This window comes from Monodon monoceros, unplaced genomic scaffold (assembly GCF_005190385.1).
Source record: "Monodon monoceros isolate NGI ecotype Baffin Bay Population unplaced genomic scaffold, NGI_Narwhal_1 Super_Scaffold_4, whole genome shotgun sequence".
Taxonomy (NCBI): domain Eukaryota; kingdom Metazoa; phylum Chordata; class Mammalia; order Artiodactyla; family Monodontidae; genus Monodon; species Monodon monoceros.
Window position 1 is genome coordinate 7,022,452 of NW_021703781.1, and position 16,828 is coordinate 7,039,279.

General features: G+C 39.0%; 1 protein-coding gene across 1 annotated transcript in view; it reads left to right on the forward strand.

The window, feature by feature from the left end:
• RYR2 (ryanodine receptor 2) overlaps positions 1-16,828 on the forward strand; it is a 721,906-nt gene that overhangs the window by 296,938 nt on the left and 408,140 nt on the right. Inside the window, exons 5-8 of the mRNA XM_029245584.1 lie at positions 1,041-1,119; positions 3,892-4,004; positions 12,374-12,473; positions 13,184-13,280. Of these exons, the coding sequence (XP_029101417.1) occupies positions 1,041-1,119; positions 3,892-4,004; positions 12,374-12,473; positions 13,184-13,280 (389 nt within the window). The remainder of the gene's footprint in view (positions 1-1,040; positions 1,120-3,891; positions 4,005-12,373; positions 12,474-13,183; positions 13,281-16,828) is intronic.

A 16,828-nucleotide genomic window follows, 5' to 3' on the forward strand; every position in this document is an offset into this window, starting at 1 on the left:
ACCATGGGCTGCCTGTCTTGAGGTCAGACTCATACTCCTGACTAGCTAGGAAAATGTCTGGGGACCCTTGAAGCCTTGTTTCTGTAACTTGGGAGGTCAGTGGTTTGCACTCAAGAGACAGAGGCTCCAGGTCAGTTGATTTTTACATCCTCACGGCACCGAATTCCATGTAACGTGCCAGCACATCTGTCCCCAATCCGTGTATCACCTGCCTCCTTATGCTCACAGACATCCCCTGAGCTGGGTGAACCCTATTCCATGATAGGGGTTTTCTAGGCTTCTCATTACTTGTTCCATGATTCTGGGACGTCTGTGCTTGCTCAGTCCCCAGCATTGTCCCTGAGTCCTGTTTGCAGGGCTCCTGTTCTTTCCGGCACTGCACTTGGTTGGTGTAGATGGCAGTGTATTTTGAGCTCATACCACATTCATCTTTGTGTTCTCATTCTTGCAACACTTAATGAGGATTTCGAGGTTGGGGTGGGGAAAGAGGAGTTGCCCTGAAAAATTATCCTAAATTTTATGTCCAAGAATATATAGTTAGGAAAACTTAAGAGGGAGAGAAAGAAATCAGGAGATGGTGGTGTTGGAAGAGTTCCATTCCTCCTAGGGAAACACACATTGGTATACACGTGACAAGCCCTCACTGCAGTGAAGCGACAGGCTACACACACACAACGTTTGAAATTCAATTCTGGATAAATTTCAGAGAGTTAAAATTTTAAAAATGAAAACAAAACTAGAAGCTAGAAGTGAATAGTGTTCAAATTTCTGCTTGGGAGAAAGATTTCCAACTGACAGATCAGGTTGCCCTTTTGCTTGCGATTGTGAATATCAGATGAAGTGAGAGATGTACAGACATATCCCCAATTACTTGTCTTCTTTTACCGACAGGACATATTCCTGCAGTCTTTCTGTGAGGGGGAAGAAAACCACATTTCCTCTACAGCATTGTTCCTCATTTAGGCTGTGTAAGTGCTCAGAATTAGACTTGGAATGGACAATAAATGTTTAGTGACAGCTACTGATTCTGTGTCTTTTAGTATCTGTGCTGCCTGTCCACCTCTCGGTCTTCAACTGATAAACTGGCCTTTGATGTTGGCTTGCAAGAGGACACAACAGGTGAGCACCTTGGTCCGTGATGAAGCTGCACTCAGATCGTGGCAGGGATTGGATTGGGAGACGTCTTGAGACACGATGGAAGATAAACTCGTTGAATATTCTGGAAGATAGACTGGTTGAATATTCTTAGGGGCGGATTCAGGAAAAAAACAAATGACTAGGAAAGGTTTTAATAGAAGGAGGAAATGTACATTGTTTCTACTGGTGGGTCATCCCCACATAATTAGCTTGATGTGCAAACTAGACTTCAAACCTTATTCTTTTGTTGGAGTTGGGTAGGAAAACAGTACTTATGCTCTGCTGATTGTTAACCATATTACTGTGCTCTGATTAGTTTGTAAAGTATTATTAATGCATATCTTTTCTACCTTTCAGCTTGCATCTTAAAATATTTTTAAGTGTACACATGTAACATTGTCGATGTCAACATTCAAACAGAAAAGTAGCAAATGAAAGCCTCCTTCATTTCCCTGTCCACAGATCATCATGCTCCATATCTATGTATTTACATATTTTTGAAACAAAAAACATATATTAACACATTTATACTTTTGGAGACTCCAGATAGGAAAGTATAGGCTTTATTTGTGTTTTTATTCTTAATGCTTTGAGAACTTTACAGTTTATACACCTCTGTACAATTTGATGGCTTTATCTTTTACAATGAGCATGCCCGATTTTGGAATTAAAAATAAATAAGAGACCAACTAGAAAAAAGAATGGAAGGAAATAGACCGACTCATTAAGTTGTTGCTTTTATGGGTGGGATCAAGTTCACACATGCCCTCCTTTTTAAAATACTTTCCCATACTCTAAAAGTTTCACTGATAACAAATGGATAAACATAAAGTTCTGTTTACCAACCTAATTAACTTTTTAATGGACCAACACATCACCTCGTACAAGAAATTCCAAGAATCCCAGACACCAAAAAGATAAATGTGTTCTTCTCATGCTTATTTCATTTTCTATAGGCTCCATCATTCCTCTGTATTTTGGCTAGTAGTTTTAGTTTTCTCATTGTAATTAATTTACTTCAGCACATAGTTACATGAAAAAAAAATCTTCAGTCCTCTCTCTCAAGAGAAGTAAAAGACATGCACGATCTATAACTTGTTTCCATACATTGAGATGACTATATAATAGTGAAACCCACCGAACAAGGCAGTCTTTCACCCTACACCCATATGCTGCTCTCTTTTCCCCATAGGTCTCTACTTCTTCTGAATTACTGAACTATTTACTATATTTATCATTTGTTGTGTGCCTGCCTTGATCAGAATGAAACTCACAAGGCAGATAATTTTTTCTTCCTTATTTGTTGAGGTATCCCCAGCTACTAAAGCAATGATTGACAAATAGTGTGTGCTTTATCAATGTTTGAGTGAATGAATGAAAAACTCCCTACAACTCTAAAAATGTGAGTTGAGTGGATGAAGATAAGGAATTCTGCAACATGACGTTCAAGTAAGAATATGGCTTGTGTAAGAAAAGCAGCTCAGGGCATAGATTACATATTGCCTGTTAAGTATGCTTAAGAAGTGTTATTTGCTGACTCATTTACTCATTTATGCAAAATGAATTGTTATTGAATGCCTACAGAATGCTAGTAGGAGCTGGGGAAACCCCAGTAAACAAAACATACAAACGCTCTGCTATCATGGAGTTTACATTTTGGCATTGGGCAATTAGTAAAGAAGCAAAAAAAAAAAGTTTTATGGAGAAATAATAAAGCTGGGCACAGAGAATGATAATTGTTAGATAACAGATATCACTAAAACTATTCCCATTTTGCGGTAGAACTTAAAGGTTTCAAAAGGATTGAAAAATTGTGTGCTTATGTTTATATCCTAGGTGATGAGACTGAAGTATGGTTATATGGTTCATGAGGCGTATGCTTGACTTGTTCTACAAGAAATTATTTGACTTTATGTATACGCAGATATTTTTATAATGTATCCCAGAAAATTCTGTAGGATTCTCTACTATTTTACTCCTAGATTAATAGAAACTACCACATTTTAAAATGACACAATATTGTAAAATAAGGCACAGAATAGTAAAACTTAGGGGACAATATTTTGTACCTATTTTGCATCAGCATCCCCCCAAAAGTAAAGGTTTTTAAAATTGTTACAATGCAACTGTCATGTCACAAAAACCCACATCCTTTTGAAAATCAAGTGGCAAACTAGATGTTAGTAGGAGAGAGCAATGTGAGCAGTGTAACAACATGTGATTGTGTAAGGAGTGAAGTTGGATCAGCGTGGCTGGTGAAATTGGCCTTGTCTTAGCATAAATAAACATCCTTTTAAAGCAATTCTTAGTGGGGGAAAGAGACACCAAACTTCCCCTAATGTCACAGCCAGTTTCTATGAGAAGAGTCTTTTCATGTCAGTATGTCTTCCTCCCTCCCCTCTCCCTCTTTCTTTCTTCCTTCCCCTTTCTTTCCTTTCTTTCTAATTTTTATTGGGATATAGTTGATTCACAATGTTCTGTTAGTTTCTGCTGTACAGCAAAGTGAATCATATACATATACCCACTATTTTTTTAGATTCTAAGCTAATTTGGCCTAATTCTTTTTGATTTTCGTGGTCTAAGAGATGAATTTGCATTCTATTTCAAATTTCTGACGTTTGTGTGAACAGGACAGTTTCATTTTAAGAAGACTGATTTTGAGGACTTCATTTCCCTCTTGTATTTTGGAGTCACTGGCAAAGAACATCGAGTTTGAGGCATTTCTTTGTGTTTCACATTTCAATCATTGTTCAGGTGAAGCTTGTTGGTGGACCATCCATCCTGCCTCCAAGCAGCGCTCAGAAGGAGAAAAAGTACGGGTTGGAGATGACCTCATCTTAGTTAGTGTGTCCTCCGAAAGGTACTTGGTAAGTGTGCAAAGGCGGATCATGTAGTTGGTGATATGATAAGTGACAAGTCCATAGAATGATCTTTTTAAAGCTGAAATTGCAAATTATCTAGGGAAATTGCTTAGAAACAACCCTGTATCTCTATTTGATGAATTATACAGAACTCCCTAAGTAGAAGAATGATGTGACATGTGTGGAAGTGTGGCTTACCAGGATTATTTAGACAGGCTTCCCTCGTGCCCTTGATATGTAAGTTCGTGACATCGATAGTGCCTGTTCGTGGATTATTTTATTAACAGCATGTAAATGCAGTCCAATCAGGAATTTGAAATTCCATGGACTTTATTTTGCGCCCAATGAGAAGGCTATATTAATGAGGCTGTGATGACCTATTTTGATATTTATGAAAACAGATTATTATGTGAGAAAGACTTGTCATGCTAAGAAAGGAAAAATAAAATAAAAAAACGGTTAAATTCCCTCACCGACATTGCATTGTTTCGAAGGGAAAGGGCTAGAAATGGGAGATTGAAGAAAGAAGTGTATGCTTAATCATTGAAGTTTTTTTTTACTCTTGTGGTGAGGCCAATATCTATTTAACTTCTGTAGTAAATTATATTTTTGCTAAAGAATAATCACATGCAGAATTTCGCAGAATATTGAAATCAATGGAAGTGTGAAGGGTGTCGGTGAAAATATTCTTTCTATTTTAAGGTTGAGAACGCAAACAAATATAAAATATGGTATTATAAACTTTACATGAATATCCACATTAAAAAAATCCCAGACATCATAACGGATGTTGATTGAAACAAAAATCAGAACTAGAGCATCATTGCAGTTAAGCTATGCTAGTTTATAGAAAGTGTATTCCTACTGCCTTAAATCAACATATTATTTGTGTGTAGTTGATTTAGAATTAAGTAAGTAGTTGGTACCCTTGGGCTCTGTGAACGTGGAAATAAGGTGGGTCTGGGGGTGCTTCAAGTCAGTTTTTGCTTACCAACACAATTCCAATTTTGAAACATTTCTAGGAAGAAGGGTGTGGTTTTACTTGCTTTGAGGGAAGAGGTAATGATGAAGACAGGGAAGTGGTGAAACAGGGCCTTGTGTAACTGACAGGAACTATTAAATTAAATGGAACATCTAATGGTGCAGAGCTAAAGGGAGGCTTGGAGCATCTCTCCCCTCTTGTCTCTTAAGCATTGTAGGTGGAATCAGGCACCACGCACATTTCTAGGACAATCCAAGGTGTCAGCTCGTCAAATAAGCATTTACTGAGCCCTTGCTGTGTGCCTGTGCTGTATATGTGAAGGTGATGTATTTTGATCGGGAGATAGACATTTCGAGTTGTAGTTTTACTTGGAAACCAATAGGAGTAATAAAAATAATTCATGCATGCTTCTTAGTATATAAATTCTACACATATCTTATTTTGATTTGGACAGAACTATGCATGTTTTTGCTGTATCACTTGTTCTTTCCACTACACAGCAGAGTTTATTTGACAGGATGGTATCATTATGCACAGAAGGAGGAGAAAATTCAGAATCTCACTGAGGCCAGAGCTTATAGCATCAGTTCTACCAGCGAATTCCTGAGTCACTTAATTCTCTGAATTCTGGCTTCCGCACTTGCAAAATGGTGCTGATTCTCCTTAGCACCACAGTTACCGTGATGAAGCAATGAGATGATGGATTTTGAAGATGCTTTGAATTAAAGAACACTATACAAACATTGGCAGTAATTGTAATGCCTGAGGTGCCCCTTCTGTTACTTAGGGAAATAAGTAAACCTCATGATTAATTACATTCACAGATAATTTTCAAGCTACATTTTTTTTTTTTTTTTTTTTTTTGCGGTACACGGGCCTCTCACTGTTGTGGCCTCTCCCGTTGCGGAGCACAGGCTCCGGATGTGCAGGGTCAGTGGCCATGGCTCACGGGCCCAGCCGCTCTGCGGCATGTGGGATCTTCCCGGACCGGAGCACGAACCCGCGTCCCCTGCATCGGCAGGCTGACTCTCAACCACTGCGCCACCAGGGAAGCCCTCAAGCTACATTTTAGCCAACTTATTTAAGTTCCTTTTCTGATACCCTTTTATATAGAGCTCCAGATAGTTAGCCAACCAGATTGTTAAAATTTCACTTTTATTTGATGATGAAGTCAGTGAGTTTAGTGATCATCTGTATAGACCTAGCATACAGTAGAAACCACAGGAATGACCAAGGACAGATTACACATGGCTTCCAGCCTCAAAAAAAATAGTGGAAAAAACAAACCAAACACATGGAACTGTAGGAGAGTATCGTGAGACAGTAACTAAGTGTTAGGGTTTAGGTTAGAGATGCTGAAGGATGTTTCTGTGGGTGTAGGGATAGCTAATTATTACCTCACATTTCCACTGTGAGTCATTAGTAGTGAGAATACAGAGTATTATGTTCACGGATTCAAGGACCTACATGGTACTTACAAGGATCTGGAGGAAGTGAAAGGGCAAAAAGCGAGGCAGTAAAAGACATTGGACTAAACAGCGGCAGCTGGAATAATCCTCGTACTGAAGCTGAATAACTGAAAATTGGGCATATATACATATATATATAGTTTATTGGTACGGAGCCTGCTAAGCATGAGCCTGGGCCAATCATATAACCTCTTCAAACCCTCAGTTTCTTCATCTGCAGTATGGGGGTAATAGCCTCGTTCACAGGGATATTAAGAGGATTGAATGCTTAATCCAGACAAGACTCTTAGCTCTATGAATGGCACATATAAAAATTGCTTAGTGAATTGTTATCACAATTTACCCAGGAGATTTGTGCCTATTAAGAACTGTAGATATTTAACCAGAAGAGGAGAAAGTTGGGAAGTGAGAAGTGAAGAGACAGTTACAGTTGATTTTAAGTAAAGGACTATCATGTGAAAGCCAGATTCATATTCTGAGAAGATGCTGACATGGTTAAATAAGAAATACGGCCGAAAACACATCCGTTAAAACTAACTACTAAAAGTAAACACGTCCTGTCATTGACTTTGTAACTTTTCATTTGTTAGTGTCTATTGGCCTTTGATCTAATATCTCTTCAGGAACAGTGATGGTTAAGCTATGTTTGAACTATAATTGTGCATTTGCTGCTCTAATCAAGCTTACAACTATTGGGATGCTAAATTGATTAAAACGGATTGAAGGATTGATTTTCACTCTGTCCTCTGCGGAGGTGTCCTGTGGACTGTGCTGGGCTCCCGGAGCCCAGGCTCCACCTAGGATGCTCTGCCCTTTTCTGCTTTATGTGATGAACTTTGTACATGATTTCTCAGGAATAAAGGGTTTTATCTCCAGACAAGGTTGTAAGCCACTCATCCAAATAATGTCTTTTCTAATGTTGCTGTTTCATATTCTAATATGAAATGATATTCTAATCCTCTTTTCAGGAATATCTAAGAGGAAGAAAAATTCCTTTGACCCATTGGAACGACTTATTTTTTTCTTTTAAAGGAGGCTTTATCAAAGCAGCTTAAATATAAGAGAAAGATACAATTTAAAAGGAAATTTGGTCAAATAGATATTACTGTGAATCTCTTTCAGACTAAACAAAATAAGGCAAAGCACGCAAAATAATTTTTACTTGTGTTAGAAAGATATAAAAATCACCATGGTATGCACAAGAGTTTTCAACCCATGGATTGGATTTCTCTCATTTGAAACATTGATTTTTGAATAATTTTCTCTGTCACCTATAGAAACGGACAGATTTTTAAAAAAAAATTTATTGGAGTATAGTTAATTTACAATGTTGTGTTAGTTTCAGGTGTATACCATAGTGAATCAGTTGTACATATACATATATCCACTCTTTTTTAGATTCTCTTCCCATATAGGTTATTACAGAGTATTGAGTAGAGGTCCCTGTGCTATACAGTAGCAGACAGATTTTTAAAATCCATGAAAACATTACCAAACAACTGTCTAAAAGTAAATTAGGAAAAGCAAAACCCCACAATCTAAAAAGTGATGAAAAATGCTTAAAAGAAAGCTATTCTAGGGCTCAGAAAAATTTACTTCTCTCATACACACCTCTGAATTTCCAATAAATGCTAGGTGTTCTGATTGCATAGTAAGTTACCGAACTCCCTCAAGTTGCTTAAAAATATTGATAGCTAAAAAGACAGTGATCATAAATATTTTCAAGGTCCTCATCGTATCAATCATTTATTTATTTATTTATTTAAACATCTTTATTGGAGTATAATTGCTTTACAATGGTGTGTTAGTTGCTGCTGTATAATAAAGTGAAGCAGCTATATGTATACATATATCCCCATATCCCCTCCCTCTTGCATCTCCCTCCCACCCTCCCTATCCCACCCCTCTAGGTGGTTGCAAAGCACTGAGCTGATCTCCCTGTGCTATGCGGCTGCTTCCCACTAGCTATCTATTTTACGTTTGGTAGTGTATATATGTCCATGCCACTCTCTCGCTTCTTCCCAGCCTACCCTTCCCCCTCCCCATATCCTCAAGTCCATGCTCTATATTAGGTCTGTGTCTTTATTGCCGTCTTACCCCTAGGTTCTTCATGACCTTTTTCTTTTCTTTTTTTTTTTTCTTAGATTGCATCCAATTTATTTTTTATTTATTTACCTTGAGCTTTTTTTTTTTTTTCTCTCTGTGGCTCAGGTGATGGAATCATAGGCTGTTCCATTTGGAAAGAGCATCTATTCTGTGTCCCTCGTTTTTTTCTCAGAATAAAAAAGTGAAGTCTGAGGGGTGATGTATCTTGTTTACTTGTTTTCCCTGTCACTGGAGGATCATTTTTCTAGTGTGTTGCATCACCAGGGCCAAGCGCCTGACAATATGAGAGAAATAAATGAGTGAATAAATGCATCAGATAAGGGTTGAATTCGGATATTCTTAGAAATTCTTGTGCCTTGGACCTTTCGGACAGTCGGAGAAAGCTTACTGACTCTTTGTTTCATTATCTTTTAAAATGTATAAAATATATACACTGGATTACAAAGGAAACTAAAAGTATCAGAGTGGAGTCCAGGTTGAGAACTCCTGGGAGGTGATTTATAATATCTTTTCTATTCCTGAGATTTCGTGCTTCTATCATATAAAGCCTTGTTACTCAAAATATGCTTCTTGAACCAGTGGCCTTGGTTGGCCCCCCCTTCACACCTCCTGAATTCAAATTTGCCTTTTTTTGACAAGATCCTCAGATGATTTGTGTGTCCATGAGAACTTGAGAGTCACTAACATGAGAATCAAGGTGATAGGAGAGAGCAGATCACTCCCCAAAGTGCCTGCAGTGCTCCTGGTGGGTATGTAAATTTTAGAGCAGTTACATATTTCAGCCTAAGGCCAGCTTTGCTTTCAACCTCTGACAACATCTGTTTGGGCTTTAAGGATAACCCATCTTAGTTAGTGTCAGTAACTGAAATTGTTACTGCATTCTGAGTATTTACCATCACAAGCCTGTGTGATTCTTACTCAGATTTCCCTTTGTTGCTTAAGCGGCAAAATTAAATAGAAGCGTCCAAAATAGTTATGCCTAGAGAATATTTTCTTGAGAAGAGTGGACATGATTTAGATAACTTTAAATGGTTAGATAACTTTAATATGATCTTAAGGACATTTTTTTTTTACTTTCTCCAACAGACTGAAATTTTCCTTTTTTTATGGTTATATTTATTGTGTACCTTTAGGCTTAGATATGATTTGAAGATTGCATTTTCGTCTTTCCCCCCTTCCCATTGTTTTTTCACTGCAGTAGCTCCTTATTGCCTATAAGGTCCTTGATCTGACACCTGCTTTGTCTGCAGGCCTATCTCTCACTCTCTTTCTAAGTATATGCTGTAAGCCCCAAAGATGAAACTCTCTGCCGTGCTGTATGTTCCCGTATCTCTGCCCCTTTGGGTACCATTTCCCTTATTAGAGCCTACAGCACCAAAAAAGCCCAGGTCACTTACAATTACAAGGTTTCTGGTGTATTAAGAATGAAAATCTCCAAAGTAGTTTATACAAGTTTTGGTATTTTTAAAAAAATATTTACACTTAGCGCATTAACATTATTAATACACATACGCAAATTCATTGTATGTACAAACTTTTGGAGACAGCATCTCTTAAGTATATAAATGTGACGCTCAGGCCAAATGATCCTACTGGCTCTTCAAATGCCTCGTCCCACATGGTACCCTGTCTCTCCTGTGGAAATACCACCTGTCCTGAAGCCCAATGAACTGTGTTCCAGTTAGGCTGGTCCAAGTGTTCTTTTCTCTCAATTCCTGTAGCACTTTGATTACAATTCAGCTAATATTTTCGAAACACTGACTCACAGCATTTTGTGGATATATTTTACTTACCTTTCTAGCTTACGAGCACCCTCACGGTGGGGAATGTGTTCTATTAATGTTTAGCACCATGCTTTATACATAGTATATTCAATGAACAAGGATGAATGAACGAATCTATTTATCGTAATATGGCATGAGCTTTCACTTGAATTCAAGAGTAAAAATATAAGCATTGGTATTTTGAATCGTCTTCTGATGGTTTGATAAAATCCATATGGTTTTACAGGTTTCTTTTTTTTTCTTTTTTTTTTTTGGTGTGTATGTGCTGTTATTTTGGCTCAGGTCATTGAAATAGGAACATTTATGGAATAACTTAAAATATGTTTTTAAAGTTTACGCTACTTTGATTTTAAATATTTGGTTCACTTCTGCACATACTTCTTTATTGAGTAACCCTGCTGGATGCTAGGGATACAGTTGTGAGCCCGTGTCAGCTTACAAGAGGGAGAATGAAAAATACACTAAATGACCCCACTGTGATAAGGGCTATGAAGAAAAATATATTTTTCTTGTTTGTGGAAGCAGATGGCATATGATTTATTTGTAAATAGTTAAAGAGTTTTAATATATTAGGGAAGAAATTAATTCAATAAAGACATCTTAGCCGGATTTTTGCATAAGAATGACAGGTCCAGGTGGAAAGGAGGTCGTAAAAAGACAGACAGCTGGTTGAGATGGGAGAGGGGTAAGCAGGTTATTGCTAAACCTGAAGCATCCACTTTTAATCTTATCGATTGGAAAATTGCTGATAAGATAATTACATATATGGCAGATGTCACAAATGTCTTGGGTTTTGTTTTTAAGAGAAAGAAAACGAATGCCTACCTATGCTGGTGACATGAGATTAGTATATTTAGGCAGAAGAGACCTTTGGATGTTGAAAGGCTCGTGGCATATACCAGTGTGCCTCTGCATGCCGTCACTGCTGTTTGTCTAACTAGGAAGGTCAGATATCTGGGAAAGTTCTAGTGCAGTTGAAGTCTTTAAAAGCTTAGGCTGGGGCTTCCCTGGTGGCGCAGTGGTTGAGAGTCCGCCTGCCGATGCAGGGGACACGGGTTCGTGCCCCGGTCCGGGAGGATCCCACATGCCGTGGAGCGGCTGGGCCCGTGAGCCATGGCCGCTGAGCCTGCGCGTCCGGAGCCTGTGCTCCGCAGCGGGAGAGGCCACAACGGTGAGAGGCCCGTGTACCGCAAAAAAAAAAAAAAAAAAAAAAGCTTAGGCCGTCATCAGCGTTGGAAAGTGTTGTAGGAACATTCTAGGAATATTGGTGATGTTTACTCAGATGACTGCAAGAAAAAAGGTGGTTGTTCTTTGCATGTTTGAAATTCTAGCAGCAGCCAGGTAATGGTTAGTGAAATAAGCAAGTCCTTTGTCTCTACTCATAATTTTGTTTTTCTTTACTTATCATTTCAGAACTCATCAATGATGGCTCTCAAAGGTGTGAAATACGATGTTCTTTTAAAACATTTGACTTAAGAAGGAACATCTGAAATTTGTAGTGTCTGAATTTTGAAGGACATGTATTGTCTTGGTTTTTGATACCTATTAGGGAATATTGCCATCTAATGGCTATTACATCAGATTGTAGATAAAAGTTCCTAAAGGACCCCATGAAACTAACACATTAGTCCAGTAGGTTTAACCTACTTCATTGTCAACACACTGTCACAATGTGATATGTAAAAACTTAATTATAATTTTAATGGCAAGGGTCTACTATCTGTACAAATTTGCCCATCAATAAGCCTTTAAAACAAAATGGTCTGTTTCCACAAATAAATTTATTTTATTTGTGTTTTCGGATTAGTGGCTTAAGTAGTAACTCTTAGAAGGAAGCTGAAAAATACCTAAGGTCAAATATAAACTCCAATTTTTTTCCTACTAGTCTCTTCATTTTTGAGTGACGGGATTGCAACGGAGGCTATCTGTGGACAGTCCCACGTTGGCAGCGTTCAGTTTGAGTTGCCAGAAGCACTTCCGTGTTGAGACTTACCCAGAGCCTGTAGTGATGGCCTTCTTTTGCTTCTAATGCAGCACTTGTCTTATGGCAACGGCAGCCTGCACGTGGACGCCGCTTTCCAGCAGACCCTCTGGAGTGTGGCCCCAATCAGCTCAGGAAGTGAAGCAGCCCAAGGTAAGAGCTCCACTTCCATTAGGGGGCTGGTCCCCGATGCAGAGTTGGCAGTCATCTTTGGGATTGTGATAATGAGTAAATTCATTAGAGCTGTTGGTGTCAAAATGTTCTGTAATGCAGATACATAACATTTAAGAAACTCATTTGAATTGCTATTTAAAAGTGAAGTTTGTGTGAAGGTTTATCTCCTCTTATTTTTATGCTGCCGTCAGCTTTAGTTTATTTTTGTGTGTGTTTTACATGCTAGCTTTCTAGGGGTGATTTTCTCCAGTGTTTTGGCCTCAGGGTATTGCTTAGTCAGGCTACTGTCAAGATTTCTCATCTTCCAGGGTGTGTGACTTAGAACTGGATCACAGCAGTGCTTGTACATCAGGGTTTTTTCCCAGGAAATATCTGTGTGTTCTGGTTGTTCTCACTTATGTAAGTTCAAATCTGAGCCTATCCAGGCTTGCATGTTTAGTGGAGGGTTTTATGAGGCTGAGGTCATGTATAATCGTGGGAACATCACTAACTGTGGGACTTGGGAACCCAGGGCTCAGAGGTGGCAGGCAGGTGGCACCATGCATCTCTGTGATTTTGGCCAGGTACTTAAGCCTTGCTGGACTCCTGTGTCTCTGTCTAGGAAAATAGGAGATTGAAGCCAATGACCTGTTCAGCTGTCAACATCTGATGATGACAGCTCAAATGTGACTGCGTTTCAATCCTTCTAGGGTATCTGATTGGTGGTGACGTCCTCAGGTTGCTTCATGGACACATGGATGAATGCCTCACGGTCCCTTCGGGAGAACATGGTGAAGAGCAGCGAAGGTTGGTACCTGAGCCCAGCGCCTTGAGCCTTGCATTTTCTTGTTTTGATATAAGTTTTGTAAATTAAGGATTTGTCTGTTCAGGCCATTAGCATGAGAGAAAGTGGGCCACTGTCATTCATCTGTCCACTGAAGTGATCCATTGCTGGCCTCCTCTGTAGTTTTTTTCTCATGTATGGTTTTGACTACCTATGAATAGAGTTGCAGAAAATTCTTGTATAATTAAAACGTGGTGAGAAGCAGTGAATACAATAAACTGAGTGGGAGGAATGAACACATTCACTTACTTAAAACTTCCGTGAAACGTTCATTCGTTTTGATGAATCCTCTTTCTGGAATGTTTAGTCTCCAGTTCAGTTTCAGACTTCTCAAATTGCCCAAAGGTTTAGGACCTTTTTCTGTTACCTCCCATTTACTGAGATAGATAATAAAATTGAGCACTTTCCCTAATATTTTATGTGATTTTAATACCTCTCTTATGTTAATATTATTTGGCATTGGGCCAAGATGGCAGTAGCCTGGATCATGGGGAAAAGTGCACAAATAATACAAAACCATAAAAGTATTGAGGGTGATTTGAATGTTCCATTTTGCCTCACAAATTAATGGATGAATATGGTAAGTTGAATGCATAAATAAGCGATTATTGTGAGAGAAGGCATGATCCGGGTGATTTATTACTTGGCTTTAAGTCTTTTAGTGGAGGTTTCTCGTAATATTAGCATATCACTTAGATAACTATTATTGATAAATATTTATTTTTGTAGTTTAAAGAAAGATACAGAGAACATTTAGAAAGTTAGTACTTCTTTAATTAGCTGTTTAACCTTGGGAAGAGTCACTCTGAGACCTGGGTACTAGTCTTACCTCTCCCCAGGTAGACCTAGCATATGGTGAAGCATGAAATGCAGAGCCTCAAAAAATTCCCTAAATGAAAAGTGCTGCTTTTAGTAGGTTAGGAAGAAGATGTTAATGGTGTGTTGATAGGGTTTATAGAAAAGATGAGACGGAATTCAAAAGACGGTTTATCTGAGGAATTAATTCCAAACAGAAGACTCAGAGGGATGCAGTGTATACTGGGAATTGCAGTTATTCCCGACTGATGAGGGGCAGGGTGGAAGAAGCATGGAAACTAGACATGGAAACTTGGTCAGCATTTTTTTTTTTTCTCCGTCTTTATTGGAGTATAACTGCTTTACAATGGTGTGTTAGTTTCTGCTCTATAACAAAATGAATCAGCTATATGTATACATATATCCCCATATCTCTTCCCTCTTGCGTCTTCCTCCCTCCCAGCCTCCCTATCCCACCCCTCTAGGTGGTCACAAAGCACCGAGCTGATCTCCCTGTGCTGTGCGGCTGCTTCCCACTAGCTATCTATTTTACGTTTGGTAGTGTATATATGTCCATGCCACTCTCTCGCTTTGTCACAGCTTACCCTTCCCCCTCCCCATATCCTCAAGTCCATTCTCTAGTAGGTCTGTGTCTTTGTTCCTGTCTTACCTCTAGGTTCTTCGTGACATTTTTTTTCTTAAATTCCATATATATGTGTTAGCATACGGTATTTGTCTTTCTCTTTCTGACTTGCTTCACTCTGTATGACAGACTCTAGGTCCATCCACCTCATTACAAATAGCTCAATTTCGTTTCTTTTTATGGCTGAGTAATACTCCATTGTATATATGTGCCACATCTTCTTTATCCATTCATCCGATGATGGACACTTAGGCCGGGCTATTGTAAATAGAGCTGCAATGAACATTTTGGTACATGACTCTTTTTGAATTATGGTTTTCTCAGGGTATATGCCCAGTAGTGGGATTGCTGGGGCATATGGTAGTTCTGTTTGTAGTTTCTGAAGGCTCATTAGTGCCATTCCCACGGGTTGGCTTTTACCCTGAGATAGTTGGGAAGGAGTATGTGGGGAGGGGGTGACGTGGTCAGATCTCTTTGAAAAGAGTGTCTCTGACGAACAAGAAGAACTTAGATCGGAGGTGGAGAGATTCTGGAGCAGGGAAACCAACTCGGAGAAGGCTGATGAAGTCATTCATGTGAGAGAAAAGGAGAAGCTTATCCTGGAGAGTGGCCATTAGAATAGGACAGCCTGGCCCAGAAACATTTCGGGTCAGATTGACTCGTTTAAGGATGAACTCTATGTGGTCGGTGAGAGAATGTATCAGATTTAAAGGCGAGAAACTCCCTAGAATTTCTGACTCTAGGGAAGAGAAATGGTGTTAAAGATTGTAGGAGATGGACAGATTTGATACAAAGGACTGAGTGAGATTTTGGACACTGGTGAGTACAGAGGATCTATGGGAAATAAAATAAAGGGTTTATGGGAAATTGGAATTTTTGAGTCTTTAACTTAGACAAAGCTTGGGTTGGATATAAATCACAAGTGCACAGTGGGTAGTTGAAAGAATGGGAGCCCTAGGTAGAGAAGGAGGAACAGTGACTAGAGTGTTATGTTTAGCAAGTTGGGCATTGCTTTAAAAGGCTGCAAAGCCTTGGAATAGACTAACTAGAGAGGGAGCTGAGGATGGAATCCTAGATAAGGCTGATATTTAAGACACTGGCAGGTGAAGAAAAGGCTCAAGAGAGGCAGAATGGTAGTTAAGTGGAGAGCCAGGGAAGTTAGTTATGGAACCCAAAGGAGGCTTGGGGTGTAGATGCGTTCAGTGATATAATATCATCATAGAGACTTAGGAGCAGAACGAGGTTGTGCCATAGTCTTTTGGATCTTTAGTCTCTGACTTGTTAAATGAAACGCTTGAAACGAAGTGATTCTTTGAGCCCACATGCTCTTTCTACAGACACTGTAGAGATTTGTAATTAAGAGAATGGGCTGTAGACCTGGGTTTGGGCCTCGCCTCTGCCACTAATAGTTGTGTGACTTGTGTGACTTAATTTCTTTAAACATGATTTTTCTCCTCTGTGAAATGCAGCTTAAATGTTAGCTGTTACTTCATGGGATTGTCGTGAAGGTTCAGTAGGAAAATGCGTGTAAAACCTTGATGCATATTAAGAGATCAACAAATGTATTATTGTTGTTGTTATCTTATCACTATTGTTTAGACAGAAGAGCAGCATTTAGTCAGATACGGGAACGTTTGAGGGACCCTGGGCATGCGGGTGAAAGTATGGTAGATTTTAGGGGAAGAGACGCTAAACTATATCAAAGAAAACCCTCTTCTGTTTTGAAATGAATGTAGTAGGTGAGAGGTGGGGAAGGGCTCCTCCTTCTTGCTAAGCTTTAGAAGCCAGGAATGGATGAGCATAGATTTTAACAGTTGGGTTTTTTCATTTCCAAATGAGAATATTCAGCGTCGGATAGATCCCAGATTTCTTAGACTAAGCTCGTGGGCAATGACTGCAGTTTTCCACCTCTCCTGCACATTAGAGAGTCTGTATGTTAAAGTCGGGTTTTATTAAAAATGATACTTACAGAGCAGATTTCCTGCTAATTGGTTGTTTTGGGGGGGATGCCTTTTATTTGTTTTTTTTTAATTTTAAATTGGAGTATAGTTGATTTACAATGTTGTGTTAGTT